Source organism: Magnolia sinica, chromosome 4 (assembly GCF_029962835.1).
Source record: "Magnolia sinica isolate HGM2019 chromosome 4, MsV1, whole genome shotgun sequence".
NCBI lineage: Eukaryota > Viridiplantae > Streptophyta > Magnoliopsida > Magnoliales > Magnoliaceae > Magnolia > Magnolia sinica.
The window spans coordinates 751974-776391 of record NC_080576.1 but is presented as its reverse complement, the minus strand read 5'-3'; the positions used below and the strand labels follow the sequence as shown (position 1 = coordinate 776391).

The 24418-nt window shown below is 39.7% G+C and overlaps 2 protein-coding genes across 7 annotated transcripts; one reads left to right on the top strand and one right to left on the bottom strand.

Moving 5' to 3' along the window:
- The first annotated feature begins 16912 nt into the window (after positions 1-16912).
- LOC131242058 (probable calcium-binding protein CML46) lies at positions 16913-17937 on the top strand. The gene has a single exon (XM_058240442.1). The coding sequence runs from the start codon at positions 17110-17112 to the stop codon at positions 17842-17844; it is 735 nt and encodes a 244-aa protein (XP_058096425.1). The 5' UTR covers positions 16913-17109; the 3' UTR covers positions 17845-17937.
- Positions 17938-19614: 1677 nt separating this feature from the next.
- Positions 19615-23170, bottom strand: LOC131242057 (pentatricopeptide repeat-containing protein At5g39680). 6 transcript variants are annotated; one of them, XM_058240440.1, is made up of 4 exons: positions 20852-23169; positions 20608-20708; positions 20080-20335; positions 19615-19901 (listed from the first exon to the last, which is right to left on the bottom strand). In XM_058240440.1, exon 1 carries the CDS (start codon positions 23067-23069, stop codon positions 20979-20981), a length of 2091 nt encoding a protein of 696 aa, XP_058096423.1. In that variant the 5' UTR covers positions 23070-23169; the 3' UTR covers positions 19615-19901; positions 20080-20335; positions 20608-20708; positions 20852-20978. The 6 variants fall into 6 exon arrangements, with proteins under 6 accessions (XP_058096423.1, XP_058096422.1, XP_058096424.1 ...); XM_058240439.1 differs by having other exon boundaries at positions 19615-20252; positions 20309-20335; XM_058240441.1 differs by lacking the exon at positions 20608-20708 and having other exon boundaries at positions 19615-20252; positions 20309-20335; positions 20852-23170.
- Between the last annotated feature and the right edge of the window lie 1248 nt (positions 23171-24418).

Below are 24418 nucleotides of genomic sequence, written 5' to 3'. Positions count from 1 at the left end.
GCTCGACCACTCTCTACTTCTTTCTGCTCGACCACTTTTTCCTTGACCATGTTTTTCTCAGCTGTCAACATTATATATATTTTTTCCATGCCATGATACATGCCATTTCCCAATTAAATTGCTCAGGAATGGTCAGAAATAAGGTACAATAGAAGTTAGGTGGGGCACCATGGTGTTGGTAGGAAATCTACCCCTTCCATCCCTTTTGCCATAAATGTGCCCCAAAATAAACCAAATCCAAAACCCAAGTAGGCTGTGGGATAGGAAACAGGGAGGATTGAGTGTCCTTTCGAGGAGCCATGAGAGTTTTTGGATCAAGCTAATATTTTTGTGTTTTTACTCCATCCAACTAGGAATGACCTTACAAACTGTTTGGATGGCACGTAAGCATCAAGGTGGGCACCAGGAAAGGTTCAACAGTAAGCATTTCTTTCCCCTAAAGTGAGTTGGTAAAATGGATGGACAGGTGATTTCACACAGACAACATGGTGAGCCCCACCTAGCTTCTTAACGCAGGAACTTCTTGTGAGAACCTTTCACGGGAATCTGTGTCTCTCACTTGTGCCATACACATGGCAATATCACAAGGGCACTGATATGGTGTTACCCGAGTAACAACTTAGCGGGTGTTACCCTTACTGTAGGGTTCACCTTAATCATATGTTGTATATCCACTTTGTTCATCTGTTTTTACAACTCATTTTAGGACTCAGTCTAAAAAAAATTAAGCATATCCAAATCTCAGGTGTAGCACAACAAAAGAAACAGTGTTTCACCATTAAAAATATCCCAAGGCCTCCTATAAGCAGATTCATAATATTTATTTTTCATCTAACCTGTAGATTAGGTCAACTAGAATTGGATGCAAAAGTTGTGGCCTACGAAATGCTTTTAACGGTCATTCACCGCCTTTTCCACCAAAGATTTTGATCTGCTTAAGTTTGTGGACAATGTACTTAAATGAGCTAGAAAACATATGGGCGGCCTAGATATGAAACACATTCATCAAGGTGGCCGAGCACAACAAGGGTAACACCCACTAAACTGTTACTCTGGTAGTTGTTGTGTAATGTGTAGTGCATTGTAGGGCCAACATGATGTATATGTTTTATATATGCTGTATATATGTTTTTTGGGCTCATCTCTGGGCATGAACCTAAAACTAAAGCAGATCCAATGCTCAAGTGGACCGGAGAATAGGAAAAAAGTGGAGATATCATGACACCCAATGTTGAAACCTTTTTAAGGTTGATGTAGAGAGGGTCGTTGACAGTTTCATGACCAAGATGGATTAGAAAAGGTCCAATCGGAAGCGGAAGTGATCCGAATCGTCAGAACTTAAAACAAATGTATCTCGCAAATCGGAATGAGCTATCGGCCGTACCATATATGATTTTGGGGTAAGATGAGCTACTTTAGCCACCCAACTCGGCTATGCCGGGTTGCCCATGCCGAATTTGCAAAATACCATCAGATAGATGGTCGAAATCCTTTTTTATTTTTGTTTTTACTATTTATAGTAAGTTTTAGTTTGAGTGTAACTCTTCATCCATTAGACTTTAGGAGTTGTGCCTAACATGAAAAGTAATTAGAATAATTAGGAGAACATCATGGTTTGGCCAAATAAGACACTTATTATTTTTGGTTGAAAATCATGCGCACTAGTAGACATCACGACCATCTATAAATAGTAAGTTTACTATTTATAAGAAGTTGCAATTTCTAGGAGTTTTAATTGTAGTTTGATACCAACATTTCTCCCATGGCTTAATATCCTTATTTAAAGGGTTGTGAACTCATTTATTTCAATCATCAATTAAATAATGAAACTTATAAAATTTATTCTCTATTTTTCTTTTTCTTTTTTTTTCCCCCTTTGTAGATTCAAGAAGTCTATGCAAGGAGTCCAGAGACGCTTCGTGGATTCGGACTAGTTATCCTTGAGGAAGATAGTGATTGACCTCATCACGTTCATCTCTGTGTCAAAAGCCCACTATAATATTTATTTGTCATCTAACCTGTTGATAAGTTTGCCCAAACCTGAATGAAAGAAAAACATAAATATTAACCTAGTGACTTTTGTGGCTCCCAATAGGTTTTTAATGGTGGATGTTCAATCACTACTGTATCTTGTAGTGTGGTCCATTTAGCTTCAAATCTATTTTATTTTTGAGTTCATGCCCTAAAATAAAGGGCAAAATGGATGGACGGCATGGATATAAAACATATACATCATATTGGACCCCACAACACCAAACACATTGACACACCACCACTGGATGGTGTTGGCAACACCACCTGATCAGCATCAGTCACACGGCAAACCATCTAAAGAGAGCTGATTAAACGTGGTGCCAGCCTCACCCAACACGGTGGAGCCTTGACTATGGGGCCCACCTTGGTATATGTATAGTATATACATCGTTTATTCATTTTGCCATATCATTTTAGGAATGAGACAAAAAATGAAGTAGATCCAAATCCTTAGGTAGACCACAGTGGAGGAAAATAGTGGTAATTGACCATTAAAAACTTCTTATGGACCGAAAAAATTTGGATTAAGTTGATTTATTTTTTTCCTTTCAGGTCTGTGTGACTTACAAGTTGGAGGCCAATTAAGCATTACAGTGGACTCTAAGAAGTTTTTAATGGTATGCTTTCAATTATTATTGTTTCTTGTAGTGTAGTCCACGTAAGATTTGAATCTACTTAATTTTTTTTGTCTCATATATTAAAAGGATTTGACAAAACATATGGACATCATGAATATACTACACATACATCAAGGTCGGCCCCATAGTCAAGGCTGCACCGTGTTGCACCTAATCAACTCCAAAAAATAAAATGGTGATCTAACTTAGGAAGGCAGATAAGCTATAAATTTGTGATGACAAGATGATATTAACCATCTATTTTTTCCATTTGTATTAGTTGACTTCAAACTGTCCATTTATAGCCATTAATTGGATTATTTAAATTGCTTGATTACCATAATTTTAGAACTTGATAATTTTGCCCATTGCCTTTATAATGCAAAGTAATTATGTTGCTGTTTTACTATTACCAAACCTGACACAAAAATAGTAGGTCAAATGTAGATGTAATAAAGAAAGTGATTTGTAATTATTTTTCATATAATTTAATGTAATGTTTTTATTTAAGTAGTAATATTAGTTTATTTTAAAGATGAATTGACATTCAAGTAATAAAAATTTATTATCATTACAATTTTATTATGAATAAATCAAATAATATAAAATTACCATTAATATAATAAAATGCAACCCTTATTACAAGATAGATAAAAAAAATTATAATCACTGCTCATTTTCTATATATCACCGTGGTAATGGACAAAATACGGGTATCTGGCATGGACCTGGATTAGAAGGCCAATTAAGATATACTTATGCATGGACCTAAAATTTGAAAATTTTCTATTAAGGTGAAACTTGATCTGGACCATTTATTCTGTTAATGCACCGGCTTGGCAGTTGGCACTGAAGTGAAAACCCAATTACTGAACGTACTAGGCTTGATTAACATGTGTTGGGCTTGGGTTGGTCCTAGCCCAGCCTAGACCCCACAGCATTCAGAAGTCACCGTCTAAGATTTTCAACTGGTTTAAGATTTAAGATGCTGAGTACGTTTGGTTGTACCAAAATACCAAGAAATTCTGGTGCAACCAAACGCACCTCAAAGAAAATAAATAAATAAGTATAGCCCCTGTAAAAAAGACTTTCATCAATCTGGCATCCTCTCTTGCTTGTTTCTGCACCCATCTTTCTGTTCTCAGTTGTACGACTTTACAAGCTTTATTTACATATGCACCCATACTTCCAAATGAGGCGCATTTACAACTACCCAGATGCTGATTGTCTGGAGACTGGTCACCAGTCTGACCTGGTCCTGTGGGACCCACAGTGATGTATGTGTTTTATTCACGCTGTCCATTAGTTTTGCTAGATCATTTCAAGGCATAAGCCAAAAAGTGAGGCAGATCCAAAGCTCTAGTGGACCACACCATATAAATTAAACAATGGGAATAAAGATGTCTACGATTGAAACCTTCCTAAGCCCGCCGTAATCTTTATTTCCCATCCAACATGTTGATATATGAGGTCATGCAGATCTGGATATGGCAGATCACAAATATCAACTTATTCAAAACTTCTATAATCAGAATAAGTTTTCGACTGCAAGTGTTCATTCCTCATTGTTTCTCATGATGTGGTCCATTTGTACTTTAAATCTATCTCATTTTTGAGCTCATGCCCAATGGCAGAATGGATGGACAGTGTGAATAAAACACATGCACCACAGCGCCTCACAGAATTAGGTCACCAGGGTGACTGGATATCCACATAATCCAATCCAACTATATATCTAGACCATCCAATTGTGGGTCCTTTGTGAATGGACGAAAAATTTTAATAATGTTAAGCAAGTAACCATCCAATTAATGGTGGTCAAATGAATGACTAAAATAAAATATTGTTGTTAGCTTAATTATAAGTCCAAATTTTTAGCTTATGTTCCATCAATAGTTATGTCACCAGTTGGACCGTGCAGACAACTGTAAAACTATGCAATGTGTGTGTTTAAAAGGTCCCACCATCTTTTCAGTAGTGCAAAACTAACAGAAGAATGGCCCCAGGTAGGCAGGTACTACAGGAAGGAAGAGTAGTAGAGGTATTTTATTCTTTATTATTATTATTATTATTATTTTAACAAGAGTAATAGAGGCATTTTCTTCTTTTTCTTTTTCAAAAAGTACACGGCGACTTCAATATTTTCATAATTAAAAAAGAAAAGAAAAGAAAAAAAAACTCCCAACTTACTTTATGCATACACGAGAAGGAACGGGGATTGCATGAATAAACATCCAGGGGGGAAGTAAACTTCTTTTTCACCTGCCTATGAAGGTCACAGTATTCATCACATCCAAAACTCATGTGGGCCACAGCCTGTAAAATCATACCTAAAACCACTAAAATCTCATGTATGGTCCACGAATGGGCTGAAGTTTTAGGTGTCTGTTGATCATGGAGGGGCCCATATTAAATGGGTTAGATGGCATATATAAAACACAATGAGCCTACAAACAATATGAAAAGTCTAATTGTGAGTATACCCATCCCAATTGTTTCCTTTGTGCTATGACCCACTTGTGTTTTGTATGGTCAGAGTTTTTTTATATGGGAGCCCCATCACAGTGGGTCCCAACATATAAAGGCTCTGAACCAGCAAACCAGGGCCACCCTTGTGCGAAAAGGGTGTCTTCAGGAAATTATTCAATTCAAATCTAGATAATGGGTAGCAAATCAATGAGGTGGGTGTACATATCAACTCGACCGATGGTGATCTAAAATACAATTTGCAAGAGCTGACCTCAAAATTAACAATCTGAGTATCTGAGAAAGATACGGTCCTTAAATTAATAAAATACCAGACGACCCGTACAAAGCAAATGTCGTTTAGAACCACCCAAAAATGATCCTACAGTGCACCACAAAGTCGTTTTTCATTTTCACTTTGCGGATCCAAGAACCATCCTTTCCTATTTTTAATAGGATATCTCATTTCCTGCCTCTAAAAATGCACTGCACTTACTCAGATCCGAGACAAAACCGGTTTTCCTATAACAACAACGGTTTTTTTTGGAGACGGATTGGCCACTCCCCCTGACACCAGCCCCGTGGCTGGTGGTCAGTGCTCTGTGGGTCCCATCATGATGTATTTGTTTCATCCATTCCGTTCATCCATTTTTACAGATCATTTTATAGTTTTTTGTAAAAAATGATAGAGAACAATCTCAGGTAACCACACCACAGGAAAACAATAATGATTGGATATCCACCATTAAAATCCTCCTAAGGCCCACTGTATTGTTTATTTGAAATCCAATTTGTTGATTAGATCATAAATACCCAGATGAAGGGAAAAAATAAACATCAGCTTGATCCAAAACTTTCATGGCCCCCAAAACATTTTTAATGGTCAACGTTCATTCAACACTGTTTCCTGTAATCTGGTCCACTTGAGATTTCGATATACCTAAATTTTTCTCTAATAACATAAAATGATCTATAAAAATAGATGGACAGCATAGATGAAACACATGCATCATGGTGGGCCCACAGAGCACAGACCACCAGCCATTGGCTGGTGGCAAGGGGAGTAGCCAATCCGCTTCCGTTTTTTTTTTGGCTTCTTGCATCTGATTAAAGAACAGCTGGATTCTCGAAACTGAGAACAACCCATTTCTCAGTTAGGCGAAAGAAAAGCTGTTGCTTTTGCTCTCTACTTATAGGCGAAAGAGATAGGGTTTTCCGCCTGCATCGATCGTCTGATAAAATCAGAGCTGGATTTTCGAATCCGAGAAGTACCCAATTACCGAAATCTCGAAAGGAATCATGGGTCGATCTTACTTTCTCACAGTCCTCCTGATTTCAACTGTGTTGGCTCTCTGCTTCTCTCAAGGTTGCTCTCTCTATCTCTCTCTCTCTCTCTCTCTCTCTCTCTCTCTCTCTCTCTCTCTCCCTAGTTTGCTTTTTCTTCCTTTTTCCCCCTTTTATGGAGGCTTTTCCCTATTGTTTTGTAGGATTTGGGAGGAAAGTGATGAGATTTGAGAAAAGGTCTTCTTACAATCAACTAGAGGTGGGTCTTTTTTTCGTTTTTTTTTTTCATTCACCCTCTTCTTTTTCTTTGCCTTTTTTTTTTTCTGCAAGATTTTGTATTTCCAGGTTTTCTTCGATGAAAGAGATGATCTTGAAATCATGCTCTGCTTTTTGAAGGTGAAATCGGAGAAAGGAAGGGAGGTAACGGAATTTACGATGGATTATGAGGATCCAGGGGCCAACACTAACCCCAGAACTGGATATCTGCTCAACCCTCCACCACCACGCCGGCCTTAATCCATTATCCTTAATTAATCAAATTAGGAGCTATTACTGGGTTTTGTTTTAGGTAATTATCTGCTTTTCTTTACAAAACAAGTCACTGTTCTGACGCATGGCAGCATCTCAAGGTGCCACGTGTAATTAATTTGCATTTTCTTTTCATGGTTAATAATGTCTTAATTAAGGATTTGAATTTGATTAAGAGCTTTGGCCGAACTGTGTAATGTTCCTGGTTTGTCAATATATATTATTCAGACAATGACACCAAATTTTAATAAATCAAAAGTAAGGCTATCTAACAATAACAACTCCTGTGAATTTGGTAAGAGAGGCGTGAAATTCGTTTTAAAGGCATTTTCTATATAAAATACACCGGTAACTATCATTTTCACATATACATGGCAACATATGTCACACATGAGTGATACCGTTTATATTCAAATACCCCACATGCACCACATGAGCCAGTGATTTTAAAACACTCTACATCTGCCATGCGTCACATATACATGGCACATGTAATTGTTATGTATGCTGCCATCTCATGCACGCACAGACATACCGTCTTAGGCCATTTTTCATTTTTTTAAAAAAAATACACGAATAAGTAGCTATTTTATACACTCAATTCCCTCATCCTTGTCACTTATGCATTGTTCTTTGGTCCAACAAAGATGTGGACTGCACTGTGGATGGAGTAAATATTTTTAAAGAAACACTGATCAATCAGCTGAGTAATTGAAGTGGTTGATTTTGAACTAGTTGGTATAGTTGCCCCAGTGGTAACCATCCCGTTTTATAGCCATCAAATGGATGGTTAAAAGGAAAAATGTGAATGGTCCAAATCGAAAGGTGAAATCATATGGTTATTACTATCCTTTCAATATAATTTTTAGGTTATACTCCTACATTTGGAAATTTCCGGGCAATAATACCTTGTTCAGTTGCGCAGTCAACATCATTTTTTAATGAAGTCTATCACAAGAAAAACACTAGTCAAAGAGAAGTGATCACCTACAGGCACTGCCCTACTCCCACGGCACCCATACAATTCATTAAATATTTATTTATTCTCTCCCACCATTCAATCCATCCAACGCTAGAGTTGGGCAGGAACCAACTTGACTTGGCTCATCGGCTCATCCGACTCATTCGGACCTGGATTGACCTGAACCGAATGGGTGAGTTGGTCCGAACCAAGTAGGCTTTGCCCAATTCGAACTCAAACTGAGTTGAGTTATATTAAAAAAAAAAAAAAAACATAATTCCTCCTCTACCCTACCCGCTGCACGCCCCGATCCGAAAAAACCCAACCCTCTCGTCTGGCACCTATCGGCCTCGATCTGAAAAAACCCAACCCTCCCATCCGGCACCCATCGGCCATCCTGTCCCGTCCGGCAGGCGGCAGCAACCCTCCGGCTTCTCTCTCTCTCTCTCTCTCTCTCTCTCTCTCTCTCTCTCTCTCTATAGGCGGCAGCCGGCAGCCGATCAGGTGCATCCGTCTGAATTTTTTTAAAGTTCTTTTTTTATAATTATTATTAAATGTTAAGAATAAACAATGGACTGATGTTGGCCATGAATTCTGGTCCAATGAAAGTCGTTCCATTCCCAGCTCCGAGCCCCACTCGCGCAAAAGCAGTTGGATGCGGGGCCTGTCGTCCCCCTCCACCATCCTCTTTGTCCCAGTGTGGGATGTCACCAGACGCGGATTTCTTGCCAAAGCCTTTTGCCAGGAAGTTTCCTGGGACTAGATGCGGTAACTCGATTTGAATCGTAGCCAACTCAATTCGACTTGGTATCTCAGACCGAGTCGGACTTGTATCACAAGTAGCGGTGCAGGCGTTTGTAAGTAATCAGTTTTCGAGTTGTAATACTAGCGGTAATAGTGGTAGGATGATGCTAATGGGTTGATTTTGGAGTTGCTTATGTTATGGTGGGGTGAACCCATGGGAAAACTTCCTGGCAAATGGATGTGTTAACCCAAATGGCCTTGGTTTACCATACCACTTCTCTATCATTTCCAATGCACGTGGCTATCGGATTGTGATGTGTGGACTATTCGGTCTCGATTTTAAGATGAGTCGATAATTGGATCTGATTCAGGTCTAACAATACGTGTCACTTGGAAATATATGGTTCTAACCTAATCCAAAATACAGCCATAAGATAGGCTTGTTATCAGCCCAAAACTGGGTTCAGGTGTTGGCTTAGTGCACCAAATTTTATTTTGAATCCTTGTGTTAGCTCCTCTTGGAAAGATGGTAATCTCTCTCCGTTCAATATTCTTTCAACGGCCGAAATGGTTGTATCGTTGTTGAGTTCGGCCCGTCTATCTTGTGGTTCTGCTGAATTGGATCATGGGCCACCGACGAAAGCCAACCCAATGAGATGAATTCTACTAGTTCGATTAGCTCAGGTCTTCATTTTCTTGGATACGGATGGTGGATCATTTTTCAATTGGGCTGCCCAAATTTGATTCTGCCCCACCTTTTTTTAATCAGTGGTGTCTCCATAATGCCACACGTGTCCTACATCCATATCAATCCAGAATGTATAGTGGCCACGTTGTGTATAGAGCATGGCGTGAAATTTACAGCCAAAATAATCCTAACCATGTGATGTCGCTCATCCAATTCCTACCGTTGAGTATTATATTTTATAGCCGCTCATCATAAATAACCACCAATTCGATGGATGAGCGATCTATCCCTAATCGGTGTCTATCAGGATGTTCCAGATTGACGTGTGCGACTTCGATGCGACTATCGGCCATCCGGACGTAGCAAATCCACAGTATGGACTATCTGTTTAGACCAAAAATCAGATGGCTATGATCATCTCCCCAATGTGGCTCTTGACGATGGCTACAAACCATCAGATGGGCAGTCTAGATTCACCACAGTACGAGACAAGTGTAGAGCGGAGAGAAGTGTTGAGTCGCGTACAAACTTTCATTTAAAAGTAAAAAAAAAAAAAGAAAAGAGGAAGAGCACATGTTTCTCAAAGTCTGGAAAGTTAGGTTGTCCACCACTAGGGCTGACTAAGGGCCTGGTCGAGTCCGGCTCCTTAAAATAAAACCAAGCCGATGCCCTGACAAGGGCTCTAACCGCATGGTGAGGCAGGAAAAAAGGCATGTCTCATCGACCGCGGAAGGCCTGGTAACGGGCGGACCTGGGGTTCGCTCAGGCAGTATATTGAAGTGCTCAGGCCGGCCAACTGTACTGGGCATATATTAAAAATATTAATTTTGGCTGGCCCAACCACCCTACGTGTCTCTACAAATGTCAATTAAAGAGAACAGGTCACATATGGTCTACCGTACCACCACTTATGCGCCCATACCATTTTTCCTGCCAACATATCACTTGCGCAGGCCATCGATGCCAAGAAAACACGAAAACTCCACTCAACTTGATATGGAACCAGTAGACACTATTCAGATGATTTAAATTAATTAATTTTTTTTAATAAAAAAAAAAAAACTCAGCTAGTTTTTTCTGAGTTTTTCAGTATTACTAAATAGTATATAAATAATGTCTGAGTTGTGCCATGTCTAGTTGAGTTTTGTCGAAATTTTCCTAATATTGTTCATTCCAATGAATTTTTCTGAGTTAGAGTTGGGGCTTTTTTAGTTTTGACGGAGTCATAACTTGATTGGGTTTTTCTCGATTCTGGGTGAAAGCTGTTGGAGTTTTTGAACTATGGGTATTACCCACCATCAAGGTCAGTCGTCTTGAAAATTTGCTGATGAGAACATAAGTTGTCCATCAACCATAACCATATGGGTCACCTGATGATCGGGCCAATTCTTGACATAGGTGATCTTCATGGCAGGGTCTGCCGTTTTGACGGTACTGATCTCCTATACAAGTGTCATGTTGGAGAGAAAAACAGTACGGTACCCCCAGGTTGTGGTACCTTACCTGTGTGATCATTTCCAACTAAAACGATAAAATGATGACCGAAATTTTAAAAATAAAAATAAAAGACGAGTAAATATTTAAAGGTATTTGCTTGCCACCTTGCAATCCAAAATAGACGGGGCCAACTTATTAGCTTGACCGCTAAAAATGGTAAGATTTTTAAGTTGTAGTATCTAAATTTCATATTTCCAGCCATATCATATCTATACCTATCCATCCATGTACAGAGGTTCGCTAAGGTTACAGGCGTATGGAGCCCAGCGCATTTGTCATCCACGAGCACAGATTCCAATACGAAACACGTGTGTGAGATCCAAGTCTTCCATCTTGTAGGGCACACTGAAAAGATCTTCAGTCACAAAAAGTTTGGGTATTTCACTCCTCAGGTGGACCACATTGTACAAACAAATAGCTGGTTATAAAACAATCCTTTTTATCATCATTCACTTGTGTGGTACAATGTAAAACCACCTGAGGAAAGAAATTACATTTTGATGTTCAGGCCCAAAGATTGAAACGGCCCACTTAATTGAAAGCTCAGATCTCGCACACGTTGGCCATGTTCTTGCATCTGGACGGGTGGGGCTCCACACGCTCGTGGCCTATCACATGGAAGTCCATGATTCGATGTGAATTGATACTGTAAATGAATGCATGCAATGTATGCCCGAACATCTGCAGACTCTATAAAATGAATGAATTCAATGTATAGACAGCACGTTACACATGAGAATTTAAGCATCTATGTGTATATATAAGCATAACATGTATGGTATGGATGAAAAAGTCCAATTTCACTACAGCTCTAAAAGAGTCATGCCTCGCCCTTACTTTCTGACGGTCCTCTTGATTTCAGCTGTTTTGACCCTATCTTTCTTTCCGGGTAGGGTTTATAATATATATATATATATATATATATATATATATATATATATATATATATATATATATATATATATAGGAATTATGTGGGGTGCTGTTGCAAGCTTTGACATGTAGAGCCTATCATTTCGGGATATGGACCGTTGATCTGAAGATCCCGCAATGGATGGACCACCCAACAAATGTTTTACAGATTAAACAATTCAAACGGTTGGATCACAATCAAGTAAATGAATAGTTAGAGAAAATAAGCAAAAACGCCTGTGTGACGACTGCACGTGGTAGGACGTGGTAGTTCACTGACGTGGACAGCATGGATCTTATGGGCAGTCTCCCTCAATGAAAATTATAACAAAGCCTGGCCTGAAAGCTTGCTGAAACAGTTCAAAATCCCGGGCCTAGGCAGCCCTAGGCCCGTCCTTTGACAGCCCTAGTTAGCTTTGGGCACACCCCTCGATGACTGCTGTAGTCAGGCCAAAGCAGTTGAAGGATAAACCAACGTTCCCAAAGTGGCAGCCCGGTACGGGATGGATGGAATCAGCTCCGTCTGTTACAGTGGGGCCCACCTTGATGTATCCGTTCTATATCCACGCCGTCAATCTATTTTACTAGCTTATATTAGGGCATGAGCCCAAACGTAAGATAGATCGAAATCCCTGTATGAAGGGAAAATACAAATAACCCCCCAGATGGTTTTTAATGGTGCGCGCTCAATCACCACTGTTTCCTATGGTGTGGTCCACCTGAGATTTGGATCCTTCATTGTTGCTATCCTACTGTAAAATCAGCTGGAAAAACAGATGGACGGTGTGGATATAAAACACATATCACGGTGGGCCCCATAGTCACGGATCCATCCACGTCAGTGGTTCCCTAGATCCACCGAATCTGCGTCCATGACTACCTTCTATTACATGTGTAAAAATCATACCAACGGTCCGGATCAGCAGGCATAGGGCCCACTTGTGCGAAACGGATGAATCAATACCAATTACAAAATGATGCAGATCACTCTCTCTCTCTCTCTCTCTCTCTCTCTCTCTCTCTCTCTCTCTAGGCTATGCATGGAGCATCATCTTCAAATGCTGATGTGTTTTTATTTTTATTTTCTGTTGGGTTACAATCTTCAGGTGAATTGGGAGAAAGGAAGGGTGGCGATGGAATCTACAATGGATTATGAGGATCCCAGGGCCAACACTAATCCTAGAAATGGGGATATATCAGCCCCTTATGCACCTCCCTCTCATTAATTATAATTGAGTGAAATAATAGCCATGAAGAGGCGGTAGAACATCAATAAGGTAAGAGTGCTAATGAGAAATCACCGTTGACATATAAAAGCACTCTTCAAATTTTGTTTTCTTTGAAAAGCTCTTTTATGCTCCTGAGGATGTTCTCTTTTTCAGACTCTTGCCTTATTCCAACTCTACTGGTCCTACCCTAGCTTTGCCTTATTTCAGTTCTATTAGTCATTTTAGTAGAATTTTTAGCTGAAATTAGATTGATGTTTTTCTTCCCTCTTTTTGTTCTTTTTAAGTTTATGTTTGAGATTTGGATCCCAAATTTTCACAATGGTTTTCATATTATCAACAAATGCTTTAAATTTTTAGGAGTTACTAAACAAGTTTTCCAAGGGTTGAATGATAGAAATGCTCATCTCATTTTCTTTCTTTTTTTTCCCCAATAAGTGAGAGTGGAGCTTTGTGGGGACATGAGGTGCATGCAATGATAACCATAAAAACAATTTACACCATTTAAAAGCATTGGCCCTCTTTGTTTCATGGATTACGGCTTTGATCGGATATTACCAACTGCCAAATCATTGAAATGGTGCGAATAAGCCGAGGTGGGTTGACTGGCATAGTTTCATGGGGCCATCATGATGTATGTGTTATCTCCACACAGTCAACTCATCTTGTATGATTATTTTATGTAATTAGATAGAAATAAAGTAGATACAAATTCAAAATGGACCACACCATAGCTAGTAATAGGAATTGGATGTCTACCATTGAAAACTTACATAGAAGTATTGAATCTTTTTTATTTATGGTATATGCCCTAAAATGATATTGCAAAATGAATGGATGGGGTGTGGATATAACACGTGGATGAAATAACGTCAAAATGTATCTAACTAATGAAAGTATTTTACATGTGAATAGTGAAAATGGATGAGAAGTAGTATATAAGAGCAGTACTCAATTTTTATGGTAAGATTCCTCTGTGTTTACATTAATAAGGAATCTGCTGAGATGTATATCTGATTATTGTTATCCTTTTTATTATATTAGAATTTGCTCAATTTATGAATATGTGCAGTGGTAATTGTTGTGTCCTTCTTAAATTAAAATTTATTCAAATCTTTTTTGTGGTGCCTAATAATCCATTTCGTGATGGACCTAACATTTAGGCCCAGTCCACATGACATCAAGAAAATTGAGCCCCATCTCAGGCATACCCAGCGTGGTCTCATCCATGGTAGTCAATACCAAATGTTACCAAGCTCATTACAGACCCACCTTAATTTGGAAGGCCTGAAGATAGGCCCATTAACAATCTTTATTATTATTATTATTATTATTATTTTTTTTTTAAAAAAAAATTTTATAAATCCTCATGGCAGGAGACTGGCTTGATTATTGAGGTCTACCATCTTTGGGGCAGATGTTTGATATAAATGAATTGGATTGCATATCTGCACAATCTGATGATCAAGGTGGATTTTATCAACACATCACCGTCAGCCACAAAAATCGTGTCCAGCAAATTATGGCGAAAACATTTTCACTGAATAATTTTCGTATATATAAGAGATGGATCAAAGTTATGGTCCACCCATGCGAAATCAAAACCGTCTAATAGGTTGGCACCACCAACCGAATCCGGATTCCTAAAAGTGCAGGGACACGTGAGTCATCAAAGCTGTTAGTGATGAAGCCCGTCCGTTAATTGGTTTGCTTGATCCCCAAACCAGATGAACAGTAGTATGCACCTGGTAAGAGAGCAGGGATCCAGAGTCAAGGAAGTGGGCCATGCGGTATAACGAATTTTGTTTTATTTGTTGAAGCATGGAGGGAGTTTCTCGGTAAACAATTGCAGGTTCAAACCTTTGATTTTTGAACAGAAACGCGTTGAGATTGAGTCGAAGAGGACGGCTCCTTCAACCGTCCCTTCTCTCCAACACACTCCATTAGCGTACGTACGCCTCTGACCCTTTCAGGAATGGCCGATGAAATGGACGATTAATATCATTTCTAGAAAAATGTTTAGATTGCTTCTTGTTCTAAAGAATAACTTCCATTAGGCAATGCTAACCATCCCATTCAGGATTTGGAAACACAGGCAGCTGTTAAAATTTTTAAAAATAAAAAACAAACAATTCCTCAATGGAGAGAAGAACACTTGGTTGTTATAGTACTCCTAGTTGCTTCCGTTCACTTGGTCAGGCCAATCAATTGATCTGAACTGTCCATTAAGTCCAGAACAAGATTGTTAGGCTACCTAAATTTTAAATAAATAAATGGAAAAAATAAAAAATTGCAATGCTTTGATGATCCAATCCATCCTTGATTTGAGCGTATTTTCTATAGCCATCATTTTCCAAGACATGGATGGGATGGCTATGATTCCCTAACAAAATTGATTCTTTAGAATCATAACCAATCCATGATGAACCCTAACAGATGGATGGATCAAATTGGTGATTGGACACTTTTTTTTTCTTCTTTTTTTTTGTAAAGACCTTGACTGTCCACATTAAAGGCCACAGATAAAATGGTTTGTATTTGCCAGAACAGTGTGATATTTTCAAGGCAGTCCAGAAAATGTGTGATGAAGCAATGAACAGTCTAGATCAATGGATTGGACAAAGTGTCCAAATGCAAGTAGGAGCACTGTAACAGGATTACTTAGCAGTGCGTCTACCACTAAGCCATGCATTAAGACCTAACCAATGGTTCAGATTGATTGATTGGATTATCCAGATTTTGAATTGCGAGTTAACTTGTTATTTATCTTTTGTATCAGCCACCTAGTTTGATGGTCGAATGCTCAGAGCGCACGTGTGGAACAAGGCCAGTCGCATGATTTTCCCTGTTGGATGTGAAGCATATATAGGCTAACCATCACTTTGAACGGATATTCCATCTCTCCTGCATATGGGGCCAAGTCCAGATCATCTGTCCAACAACCACCTGAGGCTATCATGTACTGGAGATATATACACTACATGCTGATCATAAAGGGCCCACCTTCTTTACCAGTGATGGACATTGAAAAATCCAATATCCATCGGCCATTCACATGGCACGCTTTGGAAGTGTTTCTGGGCGGTCCATCAGGTGGGCCATATCATGGAGTATCCAACATCCAATAGTCACACCTAGCAATTGGTCTTAATTACCATCCGATTGGTGGCCTAAAATGATCTCACAGCATAGAATTTCTGTGCAGCCCCTGCTTCTTAGCGTTCCTGATCTGATACACCAGAAGCCCACAAGACATCTAAGCCTTGTGTCAGGTGTGCCATGCCGTGTGGATTCCCTGGCCCATCAAACTAGTTAAAGATGGCCACAAGATGTACCAAGAAAAAGGGTGATTTAGAAAAATGCTAATGGCCCCCATTCAACAAAGATAACGTGTGATATCTAAACTCCTAAAAGGGAATTCGCTCAGAAAAAATAACTAAATTTAGAAGAGGTATGATGAGTTAATATCAATAGACAATTTAAACTGTTGATCGCGTCCCAAGTAATCCTAACCGTAGGATCAAATGGGCAATTAGATCCACATAGTAGTTAGGTGGATCGCTGGAAGTGGGCCATCCATCTTTGAATTTGTGCCAAGGCACCCTGAGATAGTGTGAACACTGTCAGATTCTGTGGGCCCACCCACCTGGTCCTTTCATTAATACAGACCTTTGGTGTTAGCATCTCACAATGGATCAACCATACCCCAAAAATCTCCTTGACAGGTTTGATTTGTGGCCAGCGAATCGACGGTTAAGAATAGAAACGCAGCAACGGTCAATATTCAACTAAGAAAGTCCCGAGGGTAGTTGGCTAGTATCTTTCAATTGAGACAACAGACAAATGGTCTGGTCCAGACCGGCTAATACTCATGTACAATGAGGTAATTTCTGGGATACTTCTTAGTCCTTTGGCCGAAACCACGTTCCTTGAACCACCAAAACGACCCAAACACAAAAAGACAAGAAAAGCAGGCCTAACTTTCCACTCCTGCACTTGCATTGCATTTCCCTCGAAATTTTCAACCTGTCATACCAATCCCACAAGTGCAGGACAACAGAAGCTTCCTCCGGCAAAGATTTCTTTCTTTGTTTTTTTTCTCTAAGCTTGACCACTTTGCTTGTGACCTTCCCTTCTTTGAACACTACTTCGATGCCTTCAAACACCCTTTGTATAAAATCACTTCTCCGGTCTCAGGTTTCTCATCACATTCTCTTTTATTCTTACAATCTTTCTATATTTCATCCAACTGCCATTAGCCCAGTTCTCAAATCTCCTCACAGTAGCGGACATAAAAATTCAATGGAAATGGCATCAACAAACATTCTCTCACCCTCTTTCTCATTAGCTGATTTCCTTGGGTTTCTCTTGTTTCAAAGAATTCTCAATTGGGTCATCAGATGTCAGAAATCATTTTATAAATTCATGTTTTCCGTCACAAAATCGAACATTTGCTGCGGGAGAAAAAGCCCGAGCTCTGAAATCAATGAGACGATGAAGAGCACATCGTGCAAGCAGCTAAATGAAAAGGGAGATGTAAAGGTGAGCAGTGAAGATGTCGAGATGGTGATGGGGAAGCTGGGTATGCTTTGTAACCCAGACGGTGAGATGCTCAAGACTTGTTTCAGCTCAGATGAGCTTTCTGTCCTGTTCGAGGAGAAGGAACCAAGCTTGGAGGAAGTAAAGGAGGCTTTCTCTGTGTTCGATGAGAACGGAGATGAATTCATAGATGCAAAAGAATTGCAAAGAGTTTTATGTAATTTGGGTTTCAGAGAAGGATCGAATATCGATGCGTGTGAGAAGATGATCAGAGCCTTCGATGAGAACGGAGATGGGCAGATTGACTTCAATGAGTTTGTGAAATTCATGGAAAACAGCTTTTGCTGAGTTTTTCATTGTTTCTTTCTTTCTTTCTTTTTTCTTCTTTTTTTATACTCGAGAAAAATCACAGAACAATTCTAATCCAACTGTTTCATTTAATTTTGATTGTCTTATGGAATTACAATTGAAGCTGACATCCATTCCTGTATGTGTGAGTGTGTTTGTCTTTGCAAAGGATGTGGAGGCAAAAACAAAAGCATTAATTATCCATCTCCCCTTTGCTCTGAGAATTTCCAATCGAGATGAACTCAGAAATAAGATAATAAATTTCAACATGATCAAGTCAATAGTAGGAAACACTCCAAATGGAAAACGTAAAAGTTAAATACGGGTGTATTTGGTTGTACCAAATATCATGAAATTTCATGATTTTTTCACCAAATTAGAGTGATTAATCATGAAGTATCATGATATTTGGTGCAACCAAACACACCCTAAATAGAAGAAAGATGGGCAGAAATGGTAGAGTTCCTAGTTCTGATTCTGGTTCTCTTATCATTCTAAAACTCGTCTGGAAGTGTAAGTTGATCCCTGCAGCAGCATGTGTGGGAGTCCGACTAAGTTGCTCTACTCTATGGCAACTACCATCCTCTTAGTGTGATCTTACAATTTAAAAATTTTGATCAGGATGTTTTAATCCAATACAAAGGACTTTAAGAAAACCATCTATAATGCCCTTTCCACCATAAATGGGGCCATGTGTGCCGTGATCTGGACCATCCATCTGGTGTATCACACAGTGGATTGGCCACGGCAAGAAAAGTTGCCGTTGTTGGACGAAGCAAATGGACAGTTAAACATATTGAGTAGGATTCCACTTCCAATGGTACTATACATGAAGTTCAGGAGGATTATGACTAGTGCTCCAGATTTAAGAGACATCTAGAGGTATCTTTCTCCTGCTATTTCATCAAACTACAACCTACCTGTTGCTCTCCTCAAAGCTATTATAATACTACAGAACCAACACCACCACACACTCTTTCCTTTTACCAGCAGCAGATTTTGTTGGGTTTCCATCTTTCACAGAATTCTCAAGTGGACCAGCAGATGTCAGAAGTTATATTTCAAATTTCTGTCTTTCTTCAAATTCTGCAAAATCTAATATTTCAGGCAAACAAAACAGCCTGAATTCTTCAATGGATGAGAGGATGAAGAACATAACATAGCAATTTTGCTTCAACAACAAGCTAGAATGCTGAATGGAGAAGACGTAGAGATGGCAATGGTGAAGCCGGGGATTTCTTGTAACCCAGGTGATGAGAGAGTTGAGTGTCTTGGGTTCAGATGAGATCTCTGTCTTCTTTGAGAAAGAAGAACTGGGCTTTCGAGAAGTAGAGGCTTTCTCTGTGTTTGATAAAAACAGAGAAGGATTCATAGATGCAAAAGATTTGCAGACAGTTCTATATGCTTCCTTGGGCTTTAGAAAATGACCCAGAATCCAGATTGCTCGATCCTGAACTGAAAACAAAGGTGTTTTGTGTTTTAGGTAACATTGATCCAAATCCAACCAAAAGGAGAAGAATGGATAACTAACCTGAGGAAAAATATTCAAATAAGTCTTTTTTTCCCAATTCTACACCATATCCTTCTTGCCATGACTCATGTTTAACTGTTACATACTATCCTTCTTGCCATGACTCATGTTTAACTGTTACATACTCTCATCTCTCTCTCTCTCTCATCTCTCTCTCTCTCTCTCTCTCTCTCTCTCTCTCTCTCTCTCTCTCTCTCTCTCTCTCTCTCTCTCTCTCTCTATATATATATATAGAGAGAGAGAATTAACAACAGGTTCATTGAAGTAACAAGAATGATACATTAATAAATAGGAAATGAAAACCTCATCATCGAGGTCTGGAAATGATACCCTTCGCCAAGACATCAGCCAAGTCATTCACCTCCCTGCTTACATGAGTAAAAGAAATGTTTAGCCTTGAGGAAAGGTGGCAAATCACATTGAAACTGAAAGAGAATTATCAAGGCTCAAACAGAAGATGTCCATCTAGTAACATTCAGGATCTCCTTCTGCAGGTAGAGGACCAGAGAAATCCTTATAAAAGATGCTCAAGCCTTCTCTATGGGCTAATGCCTCCACTTTAGTGGTGTACACATCAGCAACTGAGTTGAAGAAAGATGATATCATAAGTCTTGTTTCTCAATAAGCAATGAATCCCACTGGGGCCCATGTTGACAAGGGACAGGTCTGAGAGTTTAGTTTCTGAAGCAGGAATCCCCATAAACCGTATGCCAAAAAATTCCTCCCTTGCCTTTAAAAAGACCGCCTCCCCAATATTCAATAATAACACCAACCTTGCCTTCGAAAACCCAAGATATCTCGAAAAGATTTAAGAAGTAGGCCCAAATCAATGTCAAAATACAGCATGTAGCTATCCAGATATTAAGGGATTTGAACACTTAAACTGGTGAATAAAAGTAAGACTGAAGGGAATTTTGGTGGTGAAGATAAAACAAAAGGACTCCACAACTCACCAGGCACCTGCATAGAGTAAGAAACGATGACTTTAAATACATGTTAAGGGCTATTAGTAATCCCACAAGCAAGTAAAGATATTGTGCAAATTCTCCTTTTGATTCAAGATTGAAGTCAGCAAAGCCTGTTTTATAAATATTCAACCAAGTCCATGGATACTTGATCAGCCAGTTGTGAACATTGCCAAATGGATGAAGTAGGAAATATTAAACCCAGGCTATTAGGCTCTCGAACAAAATAAAACCTGTTGGAATAAAAAGATATTTGGGGGTTCTTACACAGCATCAGACTGATAAGAATCTTGCAAAGATGCATAAAAGTCATTGGAATTTGAAAGATCATTGTAGTAAAGAATCCACTTTTGTGAAACGGTTTTCCCCTGCAAGAAAAGATTGAAAAAAAAAAAGCCTCCACCTTGAAAAGATATTCATGGAATCTAAAACTCTCATGCAAGGGAAACCATTATTTAAATAGTTAGCAAAAAATTAACAGTGACAAACTCTAATAAATTAACAAGTTTACCATGTCTTGTGAACTAATTCCAATCATGTGGCCACCAAATGACTTCCTGAAGCTGAACAAGACAATAATCTCCCTCCTTGCCAACAGAAAATTTTGAATCAAAACCTTATTTGACTGAAGAAGTCCTTCACCAGTAGTCCCCACAAGAACAGATTCCACTTTCAAAACAATGGAACCGATTGGCATCTCTAATGATTATTTTCCTGTCTGTGATATCCGAAATGAATTTTGTAGCAATATGACAATCCTCACATATCCGAAGGTTCTTAATAACATGGATTGGTGCTCCCAGAGGCGTGTTAATAAGACCAAAAGCTATTGCTAATTTCTCACTGTGATACTGAAGATACTCTTCCTTCTGCTCATCTTCAACATCATGCAGCACAGTAGCAATATCAGGAACATATCCTATTAGTTTTATTTGTGCTATTAACTCTGCAAGTTTCTCGTAGATTTGGCTCCACTGTGGGTGTTTGTTGTCTTCTGAAACGAAAACATGTGTGCTATTCCTCACCTGTATCCAGCTAACCCCAGGTTCTTTCTTGATGTCCCTTCCCCTCATCAGCTTCCGAATCCTTACAACTCCATCCCACCTTCTCACTTTAGCATATATATTAGATAATAAGATGTATGTTCCTACGTCATCCGGATTCAACTGAAGGATAACCTCTGCAACTTTCTTTCCTAAGCCAAAATTCCTATGGACTTGACATGCAGTAAGCAGGGTTCTCCATGCAACAACATCCCACTGGATGGGGGTAGACCTAATGAAATTCTCAGCTTCATCAAGTAGCCCAGCTCTACTCAGAAGCCCAACAATGCAAGTATAATGCTCCACACCAGGTCTAATTCCCATCTCTTTCATCAAATGGTTGAAATAGTAAAACCCGTCATTCACAAGACCCAGGTGAGCACAGGCAGATAGAACCCCAACAAAAGTAATGTAATTTGGAACCATTCCTGTTGTCAACATATGTTGAAAGACTTTGAGGGCTTCATTACCCAGTCCATGACGGGAATATCCGGATATCATTGAATTCCACGAGACAACATCTCGATAAAGCATACTTGCAAATACTTTACACGCATCATCAATGCTACCACTCTTCGAATACATGTTGATCAAAGCATTCCCAACAACTAAATGAGCCTTAAAACCAAACTTCTCTACATGGGCATTCAGTAGATCTCCATGCCTCAAAGCAGCCAAACTTGCACAGCAATTCAGCATAACAGCATAAGTTAACTCATTAGGCTGAACCCCATCTACCTGCATATCTAAGAATATGTTCAGGGCTTCCTCGAAGCTCCCATTTTGGAAGTAAGCTGTCATGATGGCTGTCCACGACACCACATTTCGCACAAGCAAGCGGTCAAAAGCATTCCTAGCGCTTACAATCTTACCACATTTCCCATACATGTCTATGATTGCACTACCAACATAGACATTCCACTCCATATCTCTCGTCAAGATTTGGTTATGAACCTGCATACCCAATTTCAAATCTTTCAAACAACCACAAAGACCAAGAACTGTCACATACGTGACATGGTCCCAGTACACAAGATGGTTCACCATCTTACCCAAAACCTCCAATGCCTCATGAAAATACCCATGTTCCAAAAACCCATAAATCATTGAATTACACGAAAAAAGATCCACTCCCGGCACGGCCTTAAAAACACTCAAAGCCCCGTCCACATCCGAAAATCTCCGATACATATAGATCAAGGCATTTCTAACATAAGAATGGAATATCAATCCAGACTTCAATACATAAGCATGGCATTGCTTGCCCTCTTCGAAAGCTCGAATGTCAGAACATGAAGATATAACGGTTGCTAATATATACTCATTGGGACGCAGGAATCCCACGTCATTCATCGATACGAACAAGGAGAGAACTTCTGTAGCAGTACCATAGTGGAAATAACCCGCCATCAATGCACTCCAAGAAACGATGTTCCTTTCGGGCATTTCATCGAACAGTCGGCGCGCCGAAGAGATTCGTCCGCATTTCGCATAGAGATTGATGAGAGAGTTAGTCTGGAATACGTTTTCATGAATTTGGGTGGTTCTGATCAGGTGAGCATGGAGCAATTGGCCGAATTTGAGATTCTTTTGAGGAGGAGCAGAGGCGTTGCTTGATTTGAATAGAAAAGGCGCGTTCTTAAGGAGGAGAGAATAGCCATCTGATGTGGGCTTTGGAGATCGCATAGGTCCATCCGGGTTCGGGTCTATCTGGCTATCATGCGCTATTAGTGGTGGTGTTTATAGGCCGTCATGGGCCCAGATGAGGATTTTCTTTAAATTGGATTGGGCAAGCCAATCTCGAATAGGCCAAACCAAAAACTTCAGATCGGGTCAGATTTCGTTGGAATGAGGTCCGATTGGGCTCGGGCTGGAAACCCTCAGGCCAATCCTAGGTCAGGTTGTGTTCTGGTCTCGTTGAGAGTGCGAATCAGGTGTTACTGGGTAATAGCTTAGCGGGTGTTACCCGTATCGTGGGCCCATCTTGATGATATTTTGTATATCTACTCCGTCCATCCGTTTTTCCAGCCCATTTTAGGAAGCGGTCCCAAAATTTATGCAGATCCAAATTTCAGGTGCACAGGAAACAGTGGTTATTGAGTGCTTCACCATTAAAAAGTCCAAAGGGCCCATCGTATGGTTTTCGATAAACATGTTTATCGGCAATCCAACCTTTTGATAATGTCAAGAATATCTGGATAAAGTTAAAATACAAGTATCAGCTTGACCCAAAACTTTTGTGGCCCACAAAATGTTTTTAATGGTCATTCATCACTGTTTCTAGTGGTATGGTCCGGCTGAAACTTAGATCTGCTTAATGTTGGGATGTCGTCCTAAAATGAGATAGAAAAACATACTGACAACATAGATATAAAACAAATACATCAAGGTAGGCCCCACACGGTTAGGCTAACACCCACTAAGGTGTTACCGGGTAATAGCTAATCCGCTCTCCATGGTTACTTAACTCGGCAAACTCGACTCATCCAACTCGTTCATACCCGACTTGATCTAAACCGAGTAGTTGAGTCAATCCAAATCGAGTAGACTTCGTCCAATCTGAACTCAAACTGAGTCTGAGTTCAGTTCACCCAATAACTCAACTCAACACGAAATCCAACTCAGTACTAACTCAACTCGATCCCAAACTCGACTTTTATATATATATATATATATATATCCACTGATGGAGAGGCCACAATTCTGGCAAGTGCACCTGGGTTTGGAGTGGTGATTTCAACCTTGTGGATACCTGTTGCACCTGACCCGACTGGGTGCTGACTCGACCTGACTTGGTACTTGTGATTGGTGACCGGGTCGGACTTGATTCGGATTAGTCCAGGCCACACCTGGACTTGGATCGGGTCAGGCATGTTGGACTTGGTACCGAGTTGGGTCAAGTTCGGGTCAGGTTTATTTCAAAACTGAATCGAGTCAGGTCAGCCCTAACTCGGTCCAACTCGACTCGATGCCCAAAACTATCTGTGGTTGAGGCCTTGGACAATGCAACCCTACACAAAGTGTACTCGGTTTGG